The sequence below is a fragment of the Artibeus jamaicensis genome, unplaced genomic scaffold (genome assembly GCF_021234435.1).
Source record: "Artibeus jamaicensis isolate MK-2021 breed Jamaican fruit bat unplaced genomic scaffold, CSHL_Jam_final scaffold_916, whole genome shotgun sequence".
NCBI classification, from domain to species: Eukaryota; Metazoa; Chordata; class Mammalia; order Chiroptera; family Phyllostomidae; genus Artibeus; species Artibeus jamaicensis.
The window spans coordinates 10,784,646-10,802,882 of NW_026522059.1; the positions used below are offsets into that span (position 1 = coordinate 10,784,646).

Here is an 18,237-nt window from a genome sequence, read left to right on the forward strand (position 1 = left end):
ATAAAAGCCCCCCTGTAGAGGTGAGGACATCTGCTCAGCAACCTGCCCTGGTGTTTGTAAACATGCGACGTTTATGACTTCCTTGTGCCAATATTTAGCCAATATAAACATTATCTAAGAGGGAGAACAGTTGCCAGTGAATAACAAGCAAGCTCACATGAGGGTGGACAGGGACACCTGGGAGCCACAGGACAAGAGGGGAATAGGTCCAGATTCCCAAAAAAGAAGGGAGGCTGTGGAGGCAGGTAACAATGTGACTGGGAATTTGAGATAAAAGTGAGTTTGGTTTTGACCAAGAATGTGCATTAAAATGTGATTTTTTAAAAAAAAGCCAAAGAAGCACAGTGAACCCCAAGCAGAAGCCAGCCTAGGCGAGGCAGTAAATGTTTTATGCCAGAAAGTTAGCCCTTCAGATCCTCACCGTGAGTCAAAATACCCTCGACGTCAGACAGAGCATGCAGTAAATCACACCTTTATTTAAGTACAGGTTTCCCGTTCAAAGGCAAGCTGTATTTGAGACACAATCCACAGTCGAGACTTTGGGGTTTCTTGTCTACAGTAGATAAAATGCAGTCATTTAAAGAGGTGGCAAAAGGCTTCCAGGACAAGTACACAGACAAGGAAGAGCACGCAAACTGCAAACCTGACACAAGAACTCTCAAGCCATCGCATCCTTGGGCCCCTCAGTGGAGGGGATGGAATGGAGGCACCGCAGGGCACGCGGGCATGTCTGCTCTGCCACACAGCAACAGGAGCCCCAAATCCTAGCGACGAGGGCATCACTAGAGGTTTAAAAGGGCCTTCTGAAATGACATGATGATGATGATGACGGAAACTTGTCAAGTGCTTACTGGGCCGTGAGCTGTTCTGAGGGCGTTGGCCCTGGTCCTTGATATCTGAGCCTTTCGTTCTACTGAGTGCTCTACACATGCAGTTAGTTCTCCCAACAGAGGAGAATGCTATTATTTTTCACCTTTTAAATATGTGGAAAGTGAGGAAAAGAGAAGTTATGTCATTGGTCCAAGGTTGTACACGTAGGAGGTGAAGAATAGATTTGGATTTAGGCACAAGTTCTTCACACGATGCCTTGGGCTCATTACAGGCTCATATTATACTAATCAGAAGCTAAACTGTTGGGATTTCTGAAACTATTGAAGTGGGTCTTCACCTCGTCACCTCCTCTCTACCTCATCCCTAGCTTCCTCCCTTTCCCCCAAGCTGGATGAGATGTTCTTTCTTAATGCTTCCATAATACTCTGTATATAAAGCCATCCTTCTTCTCCCACATGGTTTTAGAACTGTTTATACACCCTCCCTGCACTGGATTGATAGCTCTCTGCGGGTGAGACTGTGTCCTTTTCATCTTTGCATACCCGTTACCAGCACAATGCCTGGCACATAGCAAATGTTCAACAAGCATTTGATGAACTGCCCCATTCTGCTCCATCCCCTATCCCACCCCACCCTAGGGCAGAGAAAGCCAGCAAGAGGAGTCTCTCTGCTAGTATAGAGGAAGGAAACTACTCTCCATTTTTTCAGTCAATTCTACATCTTCTTTTAGAGAAACTACTAGGAACTAAGCACTGTTTGAGGCTCTGTAGGTGCACAGAAGAATAAGAAAAGCCCACAGCTCATACCCTGAAAATGGGCTCATGATCTAGAAAGGGAGGCAAACAAATAAATAATTATAATGCTGTGCGATGCGTATGCTAACAGAAATGTGTCCATGGTGAAAAAAATTGGAAATCAGACGGTGGAGGGAGTGATTCTGTGCAGGAGAAACAAGGGGACCACACTTTGAGAACCACTGCCTGAGGCAATTGGGAAGCCTCAGTGGAGCTCAGACACAGGAATGACAGGGTCAGAGCCACACTTTGGATGGACCGTGTTGGAAGCTGGTGGAGAAAGGTTTAGAGAGAAACACAAGCAAAGGCAAGTAAAGCACTTGGAAAGCAGTGGTCCTGGAAAACAATGATGAACCTCTGTCTCCAACTAAAATAATGACAATGGAATTGGAGAAGAAGACAGATTGAATGGTTAAGTCAACATAACTTGCTGACTGATTAGATAGGGGAGGTGAGGGACAAGGAAGAATAGACTAACTCCTAGGTACCTGGCTTGTACACCCGGTAGATGGTGACACATCCTAGGGATAAAGCAAAGTAGAGAATGGATTTGGTTTGGGGATCTGCTGAGTTTGAGGTATCTGTGATATAGCTGGATATAAACCCTAGCAGATAGCTGTATTTGAAACTCAAGAGAGAGACTCCCAGTCAAGATGGAGGCGTAGGTAAACACGCTTTGCCTCCTTATGCAACCACAGAAAGAATTACAACTAGATCTCAAAACAAAAACCAACCAGAACCTTCAGGAAATTGAGCTGTATGGAAGTCTGAGAACTGAGGATTTAAAGGAGCCACATTCATCCAGTAGGAGGGGCAGAGATGCAGAGACAGTGATGGATAAAAATAGGAAGCGATACCTTGGGAGCAAGTAATCGTAGGCCCTGGCCAGACCACATAGCCCAGGGTTCCAGTGTCAGGAAGATAAACCTCCATAACCTCTGGCTGTAAAAACCAGTGGAGTTTGGGGCAGCAGAAGAAACTGCTGGATTTTCGGGAGACTCTGATTAAAAGGCTAACATGGACTTAGAATGTACAAAAGGCACATTCTAGGATTCAGCACCAGGGCAATAGCTGGAAGGGTGCCAGTCACAACTGGAAGTAAGAGAAGTGACTGGAATCAGGGCAAGTACCGGGCAAACCTCCAGAAGCCAGGTAGCAGCATTGTCCCCTCTCCAAACCCTCCCCCAACACAGAGACACAAAGTGGTAAAGCAGGTTGTACCCTCCCAACCCTGGCGATTACCTAAGGCTCTGCCCTACACAACTTACAGGGGCCTTTTCAACCACAGGCAATGCTACTAAGACAGGGAGTCAAAGCAGTTCTACCTAATACACAGAAACAAACACTTGGAGGCTGCCAAAATGAGGAGACAAAGAAATATATGGCCCAAATGAAAGAAGAGAACAAAGTCCAAGAAAAAGAACTAAACAAAGCAGAGATAACCATCCCACCAGATGCAGAATTCAAAACACTGGTGATCAAGATGCCCAAAGAACTCACTAAATATGGCAACAATATGAAAAAGACGCAGGAAGAAATGAGGGTTACAATAAGTGAAATAAAGAAAAATTTGCAGGGAACAGACAGTGGAGGGAATGAAGCCAGGATTCAAACCAACAATTTGGAACATAAGGAAAAAATAAGCATTCAATTGAAAGAGCAAGAAGAAAAAAAATTCATAAAAAATGAGGATAGTATAAGGACCCTCTGGAACATGTCCAAACATACCAACATCAGAATCATAGGGATGCCAGAAGGAGAAGAGGAAGAACAAGAAATTGAAAACTTATTTGAAAAATAATGAAAAAAAACCTCCCTAATTTGGTGAAGGAAATAGACATACAAGTCCAGGAAGTAAAGATAGTCCTAAACAAGTTTGACCCAAAGAGGACCACACCAAGTCACATCATCATTAAAATGCCAAAGGTTAAAGATAAAGAGAGAATCTTAAAAACAGCAAGAAAAAAGCAGAGGATTACCTACAAAGAAATTCCCATAAGACTATCAGCTGATTTCCCAAAAGAACCTTTGCAGGCAAGAAGGGACTGGAAAGAAGTATTCAAAGTGATGAAAAGCAAAAACCTACAACCTGGATTACTCTATCCAGCAAAGCTATCATTTAGAATTGAAGGGCAGATAAAGTGCTTCCAAGACAATGCAGAGCTTAAGTAGTTCATCATCACCAAGCTATTATTACGTGAAATGTTAAAGGGATTTATTTTAAAAAAGAAGATCAAAACTATGGACATTAAAACGGCAACAAATTCATAACTATCAACAAGTGAATCTAAAACAACCCCCAAACTAAACAAACAACCAGAACAGGGACAGAATCATGAATATGGAGATCATTTGGAGGGTTATCAGCTGGGAAGGGGAAAGGAGAGAATGACGGAAAAGATGCAGGGATTAAGAAGCATACTTGGTAAGTAGAAACTAGGGTGATGTTAAGAACAGCATAGGAAATGGAGAAGCCAAAGAACTTATTCATAACTCATGGACATGAACTAAGTGGGGGACTGCTGTGGGGAAGGGGGTTACCAAGCAGAGGGAGGAAAAAGGGAAAAATTGAGACAATTGAAATAGCATAATCAATAAAGTATATTTTTAAGAAAAAAGAGAAATCAAGGCTTGAGGTAGTTTGGAAGGTATGACTTCAGTTGTTTTTAAAATGATACGTGTTTGACTACAAGTAGCAGACAGACTATCAGAGCAGCAGTGGCTTAAATAACAAAAACATTTAGTTATCAACCCTAAGAGGAAGTCTGAAAGGAAAGGATTCCAGTTCAGCAGCTCATTAAGGACCCTGTCTGCCTTTCCATTCTGCCACCTCCAACAGGCTGGCAACACCTCCCTTCGTGGGTGCAAGATGATGGTCGTGGGCTCAGGTTAATGATCTCCCGTGATAGGGTCACAAGCAAGAAGGAAGGGGATAGAGAAAAAAGTGCCTTTCTCTTCCTGTACCACACCCCTGCAGTGAGGAAAATCTTTATGGAAAGCCCAAGCAGACATTTCTTTCTATCTTATCAGCCAGAAACAGGTCAAAAGCCCATCCCTAGACCGATCCCTGGGAAGGGGAAAAGGGAAAAGGATAATCATGAATCATGACTCATACCCAGGGCTGCTCGCTCTCATGCCCATCCTCCCTTTCTCTGTGTGTGTATGTGAGTGTGCATGTGTGTGTTGCCCTCATTCTCTCTCATGGAAATGAGCTTTCCTTTTCAATCGCATGGGAGGCAAAAGGAGTTGCTGAGAGGCTCCAGAGACAGTGCAGGCTCCACGAGGATTCCAAGCCCTCACATAGATCCAGGTTAACAACCTCAAGGAAAAGAGTTTTATTCTCTAAACATCTATACATAAAAATGTTAGGGGAAAAAAATGATCATTGGCTTGGGTCATGTAGCTGCTCCTCACTACCACTGTGGCCAGGGTTACTCATCCGTGGGGTTGGGAGATACTGATTTATCATTATTGTTTTCTTACAAGTATTGTTTTTATCAATATTAGTACTAATGCTGCTGCTACTAATAAGTGGACCAAAATAGAAAGAGAATGGAGAGTTGAAGATCAGATAGAAAGACAGTAAACTCATCCACCCTTCCAGTGACGAGGGTTTAGATGGTTGTGGTGGGAATGAAAAGAAAACTAAAAATGTTTTAGAATTTTAAAGAAATAATGAATAGGCTTGGATCCAATGCACATTCAGACTCCCTTCCCAGGGGAAATAGTAACATCCATTGTTTTGATTCTGATTGATTCAGGAATTTGCTCAAAGCAAATTTAGCTATTTCACCTTGTTCCCTTTTCAGCAAATCAGAACTTGTTCTCATTATTGGTTGCGCCCTCCCACGCAGCACCATTCCATGCTGCAATGGCCCAGTCAGCCTCCAACATTTTCTCTTTTCAATTCCATCTGCCCACTTATCCTTGACTCTTAAAGATTCCAGAGTACACTAGCTTCTTTTTTTTTTCCTGCAACTAATGAATCCCAAGTTTATATCTTCATTGAATTGGGGGGGAAAAGGTAGCCTTTGGCAATAGGAGAAGGATATGGATAATTCTTTTCTAATGAGAAAGAAAGGTACTTTGTCTTTCATAAGTCTTGAAGGCATGATTTCTTTCATGGTTGAGCACTAGCCATCATCTGCCCAGTACCACATTATCCTCCAGGCTCCCATCTGTAAATGCAATACATCAGTAATTGGAGAGCTGGAGGTGTAACACTCTTCAGCGGTCTCTAACTCCCCAAAAGATCCGTGGACAACCTCAAAGCAGACAGTCATTCTCCCCAGGACACAAACTCTTGTTTCCAAACAATGCGTGTTATTCTGCCTCTGGAAGGAACTCAGAGTACTCCAGCTCAACATGGTACCAAAGGGCTCCTTATGAATGAGTCAGCTGAGGCTGCTGGTTGAGGCTGTGATGCCTGCAGTTGAGATGCAGACAGAGAGCAGGGGTGGTGACAGGCTTCTCCCTTTGAACGAACTTGAACTCAAACTCTTCCTCCTACCCACTTCCTCTCTGTACTCGTCCTTCAGATTTCTCATCTGGGTCACTTTGCAAAAAAAAAAAAATTAAAGAAAAAAGACACCATGGCCCACTTCTAATCTTCCTTTTTGAGGTAACCACAGTAATTTGCTCTTTGTGACGGGGGATCTTACTTTAATCAGTACTTATGAGCCATTTATTGGGAGAAGCTCAGCCTTCTCAACAGAGAATTGTTTGTCAACAATTTTGTGTTGACAAAATTGTTACAGTCATTAGACCAGGGCCATACACCCTTCACACATTAGATCTTGGCAGTATTGACAATTGGGGCCAGATAATTCTTTATTGTGAGGGGCTGTCCTGTGCCTTATAGGACATTTAGCAGAATCCCCAGCCTCAGTGACTAGATACCCCTATTTGTGACAACCAAAAATGTATAGACATTGCCAAATGTCATCAGGGAGGCAAAACTGCTCCTGGTTGGCTGAAAATCACAGACCTCAGATGGAAAAGCAAGGCTATGGGTCGGTGTCCCCATAATGTCTTGGTCTGGCTGAATTCCCACCAGCAACCGCACATTTCTGCCCCTCTGCCCCAGACACTCCCTCACACAAGATGAAAGCTAACTCGCCCTTAAGGTTGACCCCTGTCCCCTGTTGATGACAACAGAAACTGAGAGGCAAGTGGTTTCCCCCACAAGGCTGTTAGTGTGTTAGTAACTTCTGATGAGCAGACTGCGAAGGGCTTTTCTGCAGAGACGCCCAGTCATGAGGCTGCTGAGCTGCTGGTTTTCCCACCTGGAGAAGCAGCACTCACCTGGAAAGACAGGGTCCGAAATGATCCTGGGTGAGTTTGCTCACCTCCATTACAGTTGGGCATAGCTCCCAAAGGGCTACCCCATTCAGTCTCCCCAGACCGGAGCTCAGCGCCGGAGAGACCCATCCTGCACTTCTGAGTATAACGTCAGTGCCTTCAGCAGTGAGGGTGCCTACGACCCCATGGCCTTCAAGGGCCAGAAGGTCAGATCTTCTTATGATTGAGTCTCAACCCCACAGTCACCTCTGATTGGTCAATATCCCATTGACATGTATAACCCAGAGCAAAGCTAAGCAAACTGTTTTTTCTGGAAATGACCTAACTATGCCAATCTTCATTTAACATGTGTTTTTAATATGCCAACATATAAATAATCCCAAACTTAGGAGGAGTCATTTTTTGATCTAGAAAGTTTCACTCAATTTTTATAACACATGGTCAACATATGTAAGTAAATCATATAGATTTTTTAAAAATTGTCCACTTTATCTGCCAAATGATGTGGATAGTCCTACCCATTTAGACCAACAGCCAATATGTACTTAGTTTATACATGACATTTAAAATTGCATCTCTGTAAAGATGGATCAATAGCAACAAACAGCTCCATGTGTTCTCAGCACCCATGTAAGGTTAAGCAGAGCTCAGGGGTCCTGACATGCTTTCCTAGCTAGCTGGTCTATATCCTCGATTAATAGATTTCTAAATGGCGTCCAAGTGGGAAGAGGATCTAAGAATGGAGGAATCAACTTTGCCATTAGTCTTTGTGACCCTGCAGAATCCCAGTTAAAATGGAGCAATAACTACATGGTGAAATACCAAATATTCTTCTAAGATTGAACCTGTGCTCAAATATATCCAGCAGAGTATATAACCATATATTTTTCTACTTAGTGGTTTTACTTTTTCTCTGACAAATGTTTAAGTACATTTTGTTTGAAAGCCCCCCCAAAACAAGACTTTATCAGATTTATTGTCCCAATGAAACTGTGCCTAAGAAACTGTCAACTTAATAAAACAATATCCCATTCATCACCCGAGATTCATGTTTAAAGATGTGAAGGGCCCCCTGTTCCATTTCAAATTGCCCATCAATGTCTGCTAAACACATCTGTGTAAATGTCACCAGAATATTCTCTGGTTCTGAATCTGTGAACTTTAACAGCACAATACTTTGCATTCATAACCAATTGGTTTCAAAGTACAAATAAATGATTGGTTAGAGGCTTAAATAAATTACCCTGAGAGAGAGGAGTTTAGGTTTCTTGACAAGCAAGTAGGGGACCCTGGGAAGATGGCTTAACCACCAGGCCTCAGTTTATCTGTAAAATAAAGGGGTTGGGTGCATTCCCTGTTTCTCAAACTTCAAGTGAAAGTGATAAAATCCAAACCTACACAACCTGGATCCAGAATTACATATGTGCTCTATCGTATACCACAGCTTTTTATCTGTTGTGGAAAACGTCATCTTGTCTCATTCCACCTTCCCCAGGCTCTGCTGAGTAGGGCAGGAGTTAGTCCCAGTTTACAGATGAGACACAGAATACGTGACTGTGTTTGATTTCAGAGAAATGTTGGGAGCAGAGCTGACGATCACGCCTCTCCCACACACACTTCGCCCGCGGGAGAAGCTGGCTTTTTGATTTGCCAATAGTGGTCACTGGCCTTCGTTTTTATTTCACTTCCTGTTGTCTCACTGTCAGAAACAGTTACAATCCCACAAACTATGCAAGTGGCCCATGGCTCCCGTGGTCATCAAATAGCAGGTCTCAACCAGTGTTTCGGGAAAAGAGCAGCATTCTAAGAGTTGGACTGAGCTTTTCTGCCATTAAATTACATTTTTTATAGGGACAAAAAATTAGTGAATAAGTTAATAGTAGAGTTTCTGGATCCAGATTGTGTTGGTATGAATTCTATCACTTACTAGCTGTGTGACTTGGGGCAAGTTATTAACCTCTTTGTGGCTTGGTTTTCTCATCTGCAAAATTAGAGGCACTAACACGTGCCTCGTGTGGTTGTTGTGAGGAGCAAATGAGTTATTACATGCAAATTGCTTGGACCAGTGCCTGGCACATAGTGCTTTGTCTTCTGCCATCCTTCTCAATTTTATGTGTTTCTCCCACAAATTTCTCTTACACTCTTAGCTCTTGCTACTGCTTATTGAAAAGTACAAAATGGTTTCTAATTTTGGACCAAATTATATCATCAGTTTAAAGGCGCCACACAAAGCACCATGTGAAGAGCCCATTTAATACTCTGTGAAAATCAGGGCAAGATGGAAAGAAGGCATAAAAATAACACAGAGCGCCCGCCACAAGCATCCTGCCAAGCACTTTTGATACAAATATTTGCAACCCACCATAAGAAGGTACTATTATTACCACCTTTCAAATGGTAAAGCAGAGCCTTAGAAAGTAGGAGAGAAACAGCAGCATGCTGGGCTCAAGGGTGGATTTCTCAGGATGGGGGTACCTATATGACCACAAGGCAATCTCCTTCCCAAACTGGACCTCAGTTTCCCCAACTCTATAATGAACTTAAAAGCAACACAATCCAAGTTCAGCCTGAATTGTCAACACATTGGCTCAAGGTCCCATGAACTAGCAGTGGTAATGGCCACTGCGCTTACACTAAGCAGCGTTCAGGGGGTCCAGGGCTCTCTCCAGCACAACCCTCACCCCCTTCCCATTTCGTTCCTGCATACGCCTGGCCATCGCCTGGGGTCAATCCTGGCCCTCATTTGTAATCTCCCTAGCCGCCTCCTGGTTTCACGTCACCTTGAATAGCACTCCTCTTTAGATCAATGTGTGATGCGTCCTCCACCCTCCCCTCCCCAGCACTTCCTCAGAGCCCTCCTGTCTCAGAGGTCAGACACCAAGCAACCACTTCCAAATATTTACTGAGTGAGCTGCAGCGGGCCAGGGCTTCTGGGCAACTGCGCTGGAACAAGCAAACAATCAAAATGCCACTCCCATCACAGCTCGATGTACCTCAGAGTTTCCAAATGACCCTCGTGTGCTGTGTCACCCAGCAGCCCACCTCCTACGTGCCACAAGCCTAGTGCTCGCTGCAACCTGGCACGCGCCACAGTGTCCCAGACACGACTGCATCCAAACCTCACACCACCCTGTGAGTAGGTACATCTCCACTTTAAAGACAGAGAGATGGGTTGGCTCACCCACGATCACACAACCAGTGACAGGCAAAGTGTAACTGAACACAGTAGGTCTGACTTCCAAGTCCCCGCCAGGTCATTAGGTCATGTTTAGATCAATTGTATTTGCTCTGCAGTGGCACAGTGATAGGTCACAGTCTCTCCCTGGAATGTCCTCCCCGATCCCACCACTACTCTTCCTCATTTGCCCCCCTTGCCTAACCCTTACGAATCTTTCAAGAACCAGCATGAATGCCAACTTCTCTGTAAAAATCCCCTTTTCTCTTCTCAGCTATTTGAACCCAACTGTTTACCATACCATAATGCAACAGTCATTTATTTATTTCCATGTTTATTTCCCTGGGGACAAGGACTGAGTTTCATAGATCATTGAGTCCCCTGGGCCTGGGGTAGTGTACATTCCACACAATAAATCTTTAATACTTGCTGAGGGGAGGGGAGGGGGAGTAACTAGGGAGGGGAAGGAGGGACCAGGAAGAGAGGAAGGGACCTACCATCTATTGCTTTTTAATTAATTCACATGTCCCTGAAGAGACAGTATATTCTTATTTTCCACTTTTGACACTGCCCAAATAGAAGATCAGGTCACCAGGACTGACAAGCAGGACGGTATCTGAATATGAGTGTACTGAAGGCTGGGTCCTAGAAAATCCCGCTTACTATGGAACACACACAGAGCAACTAGTTTGCAAACCATATCCCTCAGCTGACTTTTTCACAAACTCCGTCCCCACAGTTTGCTGCGAGCTGGAGGAAGGCTTCCTTTAAATGCTCCCTTTCGATCACAAGAGTTAAACCTTCCTTAAACTGTGCTGACACAGAAGCCCTGGGTCCTGTCTGTTTTGCACTCTGCCCTTGTGGCTGGGGCTGCAGAACTGGAACAGAAGTAGACCTTGCCCTGGGGCAGTCAGTGTGCTGAGGATGGCACACCCTGGGTCATCTCCCAGGGCAGGGTTCGCAGTATTCTCTCCACCCAGTGACACTGCTTCCGAGGCTCACAGAGTCCCCATTTATTTTCCATACCTCCTTCCTCCAGAGAAAGGAATCGTTCATTTCCTTGTTTGAGAGGCAGGAACATGGACACACAGAGAAGTGATATGTAGACGTGCTAGAAGGAAGAAAAACCAAGACTGACCATCGCCAGCTCATGCAGGCACCAGGCAGGCCTCTGTGGAGGGAACAGTATTCGGTTCTGTCCCCGACACACTGGCACAGTGGCCAGACTTCATCAGGGCTGAAGCTCACTGTCCACGGGGTGTGAATGAGTGCCCTTGTCAAATGAGACTGATTAACAAAGTGTGGAGTCAGGGTGTCATCCCAAGTCCCCAGGACTGCACAGCCCAGATTTGTAACCATTTAACTGCCCTGTGTGAAATCTACGCCAGGAACTCTAAATCTGAACAGCAGGTGACTGATGGCGAACTGATCTTCAGAGTGCCGTTGACATGATGAAATCCCCTCAAGCAGGAAAGGGTCTAAAATATTCTGGCAAGTTCAAGGGCGATCTGCCTTCAGCAAATAATGGTTTACATTTATTAAGCAGATGCTTTCTGCTAGGCTTCATTTTAGATGCTTTGCACAAATGACTTCTTTTGAATCCTCGCAAAAGACATGCAAGGTGGCACTTTTGCCATTCCTATTTTACCATAAGAAGACCACAGCACAGAGGTGTTCCCAAACTTGCCCAAGGTCACTGGGTAATATGCAGACACACTGAGTTTCAAATCCAGTATGACTAGAAATCCATGTCCTTAAACTTGACTGTTATGTCCTCAGTGGCCACCTGGTAAATCAAAATGTGCAGAATCGAAATCTAAATATCACTACAAGACGAAAAACAAGAGAAGGCCCAGGAAGCAGAGGAAGGGCTAGCATCCCCAGGGCCCCTCTAGCTTCCAGCATTGGCAGTGCTATGCTGTGGAAGCCTCAAATTTTACAAGGCAGACACTGCCCTACTTTATAGAGAAGGAAATGGTGGCTAAAGTTTAATGGGTCAAGTTCACATGGCTCCTCGGGGGCAGAAGCACTTTTAAACTTGGATTCACGTGGGCTGAAAGCCCAAACTTCTGTAATCATTTTTATTAACATCTAACATCTTGTCTTTTTTTACGTGTCTCCTGAGTATCAGGGCAAATGCTATTTAAAAAACAAACAAATCTATTATGCCTTGTAGTTGAAAGCAAGTGAAATATCTGTGTATTTGCCTAAACCCTCACAAACGTGGGGGCCCCCTGCACCCCCATTTTGTGCCTGACTCACATTCCTGCAGACCTGCTCTATGTGGAAATTCTGCTCCGTGGCCTTGAGCTTCAAAAGCAAAATCTGATTGGCAGACAGGCCCAAGGCCCCGAAGTCAGCTGCTGGCCCCTGACAATGAACAATGGACGTGTAATGTTTGCTCTGCATAGACTCCGAAGAAGCTGGTTCCCCAGCTCATTGGAACAAGCCGAGGACACGCCACTGATCAACACTGGCCATCCCTGATGAATATGCCCATTGTGGGGGCAGGCCCGGCCACGCAGAGGGGAAAATTCCAAACAGAGTGCTTTCTTTTCCCCTTTAAAAAAAGTCACATCACATGATTCCTTCACACTGACATGGAGTATCCTGCTGTTACAAGGAACAAAACCAGATTCTCTTCGCATCAGGAAAGATAATCGACATGGCTAATGGTGGTTCCTGGAAGGAGCCGGGGGAATGGTGGCTCGACCCTGCTGATGGTCACATGTCTGGTATAGACTCTTAGGCCACATTATTTGTTAAGCAAAAAAGAAGGAAATTAAGTCCCAGCATCATCTCTATTCCTAACAGCAGCCCGCAGAGGGCACTATTATGTTGGACCAAAGGGCACTTGCTTATCTTTCGGCCCTGGATAAATGAACTGGGTGCATTCAGACCGCTCCCTCTGCTCCTGTAACCCTGGAGCCAGTTTAGGAGCACTGAGGGATTAGAGGCAGGAAAGTCATTTCACACCTGTCTGAGTCAGAGCATCCTGGTTCCAGCCCTGGTCAGGTGACCTGAAACAAGTTTCCACAGGGCATCTGCAAGCCCTGGCAGTATCTTTGTGCAAATGAGGAAAAAGTGTCCCCGTGAGCAAGAAGCTGTGCTGCCAACACAAGGGCCCGGCAAGTGGAACCCCAGCCAGACTCCAGCCCCTGCGCCCCTCCCTCGGCAGGGGCCCTCGGCAGGGCGCAACCTCACAGCCAGTCACAGAACCCTGCGTCTCTGCTTCGACTTGTCAGCTGTGAGGTGGGACAGATGATAATTCTCTGCACTGGTGAGGCTGAAAAGACACCCCGAACCGTTTATGAACCAGCCTGTGAATAAGAGATGTCTGCTGTCCTGGTTCAATCCCACCTCACTCCCTGAACTCTCCACAATACAAGCAAGGGCACTGTCTACCCCTCCAAGATGACTTCCCGCACCCCCACACTCAGAGGCCCACCCACCCCAGGCCTGGATTAAAAAGTAGGGCGGGCTTCACACACCTGAAGCCTCCGCAGTCACACAGGGCCCACACTCAGAAGGGCCTCGCACCTCACTTCAGTGCTCCGATGTCACCGTCTCAAAACCCTCAATCACTTCCGAACGAGGAGCCCTATGTTTCTATTTTGCACTGGGCCTCACGAGTTACGCCACGGGTCCTGCCCACCGGTCTTCGGAAGCACCAGATGGTTTTCTTATATTATACCCACGAAAGTTCTGGAAAGGAAAGTGGGAAGTGTCACTCTTCTGCCGAACACGGGGGCCCCCATCATAGCCTGTGAGGCAGGGGGACGCACTGGGCCCGAGAGGGCGGGCTTCAGGAGGCACATGGAGCGGGGAGCTGCCCTGCACCCCGAGAGACCTCAGACAAATTCCCTACCTGTCTGAACTCGGCTCTCCTTATCTGTAAAGCAGATTCCTAATCACTTCCCTGATACTAATGAAAAAAGGCCTGTAAATGAAGAAATTGTCTGGCCCATGGCAGGGGCTCAGCAAATGGAAGGGCCCCTCCTAACATGTTGTGCCAACAGATTCTTCAAGACGAGCCAAGCACTTACAGTCCAAACGGCAGTGGGCGATGGGTGGCCCCGAAGATCCTGCGGCTCTGGGATTACTTGATTCTGCATTAACCAGCGCCTAGAAGTCAGGGCTCCCCCAGTCCCTGGACATTCATCGGGACACATTCAGCTGCAAGGCTGGAAACCCAACTCCTGTTAACAGATGATGGCGATTTTCAACTGGCACGCCGCGAGAAGTTTTAGAACATGCCACACCTGGCCAGTCAAAGGCACCGATCTCTTTCTGCCTGGACTGGCAAGTTAAAAAACGGCAACTGCCAACACGACAATAGCCATCCACTGTGAATGAGTCAAAATTATACTTATTTTGTTGTCAGATTAGCAAAAAAAAATTTTTTGTGAGCTGCAGAATTTTAGTAATTAGTTTATGTGTGCCATGAGATGACAAAGGCTGGAAATCGCTGACTTAAGGGAAAGTGACGGTTTGTTGGTTAATGAGACTGGGAAGTGCCAGGGTATGTAGACAATGCCATATCTGAGGACTGATACAATGTTACACAATCTCTCCCTCCCTCTCTCCCTCCATCCCTCCCTCCCCTCTGTCCCTCCATATTTTTATGCATGACTGCCAACAGCCCAAGACCCAACTCTCTCATTTAGCAGACCCAGTGGGGACAGACGTATCTCTCAATATTCATAGATCAACAATCAAGGAAAAAACTCGACTTGATCCTGCCTGGATTACATCCCCACTCCTGAACCAGTCACAATTGCTGGAATGACAGGGCTTGTGCCACCCAGGGGCAGGACGATGGGGCTCAAGCCTCACGAATGAGACCCACGTGAAATGTAGATACCAGACAGATAAATGTAACGGGTCCACCGTGCCTTACGTGGTGTACAATTCACCCCAGTAGGAGCCAAAGGAAATCAAGGAGGGAGAGGGGGATCGGTGGTGTAGACAGAGCAGTTAACTGTCCTTCACGGAAGGGTGGGAAATAGGTGACATACGTCATCCAAGAGAGTCCCTGTCCAAAAGACACAGCCCTGAGAGAGCACAGGGTGTGCTCGAAGCCGCTAGTTGCACAACTGCAATTAACTTCACCTCTTTAAATGTTTTATAGTGATGCAATTATTTTCATGTTTTTCTTTTGTTTAGGCAACCTGTACTGGTTTTCCATTTTAGTGCTAATGGAAGGCTTCCATTCAAAAATATCTTTAAGTAGAAACAAAGTAAGCCAGTTGAAATAAAACTAATAAGCAAATAATGAGACAGACTTAAGTAGCTGTGGACAAATCAGTGCACACACCATGCCAATTACTGAAGAGTGACAAACATTAGCTTAGTGTATAAACAGAACTCTCGTCCTCCAAGGAGAAGTAAAAGCCAATAACGGTGCTATTGCTGGTCTTTGTGGTATTTCTGGCAAACTAAATATTATGTCCCTCATTGTGTGAATGGCAAAGCTTTAGCCCGGGTGACCAAAGGGATCTGTAATAAGATCCCTCAGCTTCTGGCCGGCCATGCCTATTCCCTAGACACACCCGCGTCTCATAGCAAAAGGGAGAAGCACCGTTGGAGGACACTGGCCCACTGTGCCACTCTGTGACAGAGACAGCCACACAAAGGCAGGGCTCCTATGAAAAGCACTCATCCCAGAGCTGGCCAGGCTGATTGTCTTGGAGAACAAAGGGGCCGTTCTCCGTGGTCACCCAAGGCCAGCTGGCTCCAAGGAGTACCAGCCATCTCTCTGGGGCCAGCATGTCCCCAGCTGATTTCCACATGTATCCATGTGTGAAGGGGCAGCTGGTCCCACATTTGGATATCTGCTTTGTCCTCCAGTTAGCTACCAACTTTGGCCTACTGTGATCCACTCACCTGTTCAATTATCTTCCGCAGGCCAACGCCAGAGAGCATCGGCCCTTTGATGTGGATGGAGATGTCAAAAAGCTGAACAAAGCCTGCAAAGGAATGGGTAGGAAAGATATTTTGTTTGCTAATTTACTTTTGAAGTTGATTAAATTTGATTGCCTGTCCAACTTTCCCGTGGTCTTAGGAAAAGGACTTCCCAGTTAACTTGTGTTTTCCAGGCTAAGGCAGGTGGACTACTTCCAAGGGTCTCTTTATAAAAGATTCCAAAGCTATAATCAGATCCTACTGCTTTTCAGGATTTGACATAATAGAAATTAGATAGTACGACATTTAATTTGACCTGGAGGTGGAAGAGACTTCATGAGAGGTATAGTTCGCGGAAGCCTAATGTCATCTAAACTGCTCTGAGCCCTTTAATGGGAGGTGGTGGGAAGCAGGTCTGATGACGGCTGGATTCAGGATCTGGGAACTGCATCTACAAGTAGATCACACGAACATAAAGCTGTGGACAAGGTCGAGAATCAAGTGTCAAAACTGGAGAAGTCCTTTATATCTAGGCCTAAAAGTAAGGGCATGGCCAAGGGTAGGAGACTAAGCAACAGATCAAGACAAGAGTAAGGTAACCCCCGTAACCAGGTGGGATTTGGGAGAAAGCATCTAGGAATGAAGTCATAAAGACTCTGGGACCCAAGGAGATCACTAATGAAATAAGGTTCTCATCCCAGAAGCCTGGATTCTAGTATATTCACAGCTATGTGTAACCATCATTACTAATCCCAAAACCTTCTCATCACCACCTGAAAAAACTCCACATCCATTGGCAGCCACGCCCAAGTCCCCTCTCTCTTCAGACTCAGGCCATTGCTCACCCACTTTCGGTGTCTGTGGATTTGCCTTGTCTGGACATTTTGTGTAAATGGAATCATACAATATATGACTTTTTGTGTCTGGCTTCTTTCACTTGGCATAATGTTTTGTGAGAACAAGTACTAGATTTTTCACTTAGAAGTAAATTAGTGCAGATTTGCTTTTCTAGGAATGGGTATTATGGAAGAATTAATATGGTCATAAATCCTTTGTGTGACTTCGGAGGAAAAAAACTGAGGTCCACGGTGGCAGTTCCAGGAAGACGTATTTTGGCCAATGTAAGGCACCACCTAAATATAGAATCGTCTGCCTAGCCCCAAGAAATGTGGGAGAAGTCCCAAGGGAGTTGGGGTTGGAGAAGATGTGGACGGGAAGTGGTAGAAGGGATTTCTACATAGTAAGTCTCCTTAAATAAATCACAGAGAGACTGGGGGGGGTGGAGCATACTGGAAATGAGGGATGACAATTAGGCTGTTGGTTTGGGGGCATCAGAGAAAAGCTTGGTGCAGAGTTGTTGCCCCTTGCTTACATCCAGACATGGCTGATCTTGTGTTTGAGTGACAACTGTCGGAGACATGTTTGCCTGGGATGAGATGTGTTTGCCTGGGAGGGTCAGGATGTTTCCAGTTCTGAGTTCTGCAGAGGGGCTCAGCCAGGCTCACAGGTGCCTCCCTGCTGCCTCCTGAGTAAGGTCCTAACACCTGGATGTGGGTTGGAACTAAGAATGAAAATGGGTGTGGGAATATGACAGCTCTTAGGTTAAAGATAAACTCGCACATTCTCAGCCCACCATGAGTTTAGTTCAGTAATCACAGGTGGGGCACCTACTGAATAGCAAAGTCATGCAGTGTTCTCTCCCCACTTTTAGATGTGGCCACAAGGTGAGACCACTCTTGTGCTAGTCACTGTTGTTGGTCACCTTCTCTGTGCCAAGTGCCATGCTGGGTACTGCATGCACCTCATCTTGTATAACCCTCCCAACAGTCCTGTAAAGGTGTAATGTAATGACGTAACAGGTGAGAATGCCGAGACCTGGAGGTTAAAGATCTTGCCCAAGGCCAAGGAGTTATGGCATGAGTGTGGGTGATCAGAAACTGGGGCGACCCTGGCAAGCTATTATTTGGTTGAAGGTCTAGCATTCCATCCTCCGCCAAGAAGTGCAAGCTGAAGCAAAATCGTATCATTGGCAAAATTTGTCAGCAAGACTATGTACCCATCTCCTTGATATACCATCCCTGCTGATCTGGATTCAAATGTCCAAGGCCACGTGTCCACCAACAACAAAGTGAGCTATGTGGTTCATTTAAAAATTTTGAGGCACCAAATTTTAAAAGAAAAAGAAATTCAGGTGAAATTAATTTGAATATATACTTTAGTTAACTTGACACT

The 18,237-nt window shown here is 45.5% G+C and overlaps 1 protein-coding gene across 1 annotated transcript in view; it reads left to right on the forward strand.

Annotated features, from left to right (window-relative positions):
- Positions 1–18,237, forward strand: part of ANXA13 (annexin A13) — a 45,397-nt gene that overhangs the window by 3,378 nt on the left and 23,782 nt on the right. The window contains exon 3 of the mRNA XM_037166718.2: positions 16,009–16,084. Within this exon, the coding sequence (XP_037022613.2) occupies positions 16,009–16,084 (76 nt within the window). The remainder of the gene's footprint in view (positions 1–16,008; positions 16,085–18,237) is intronic.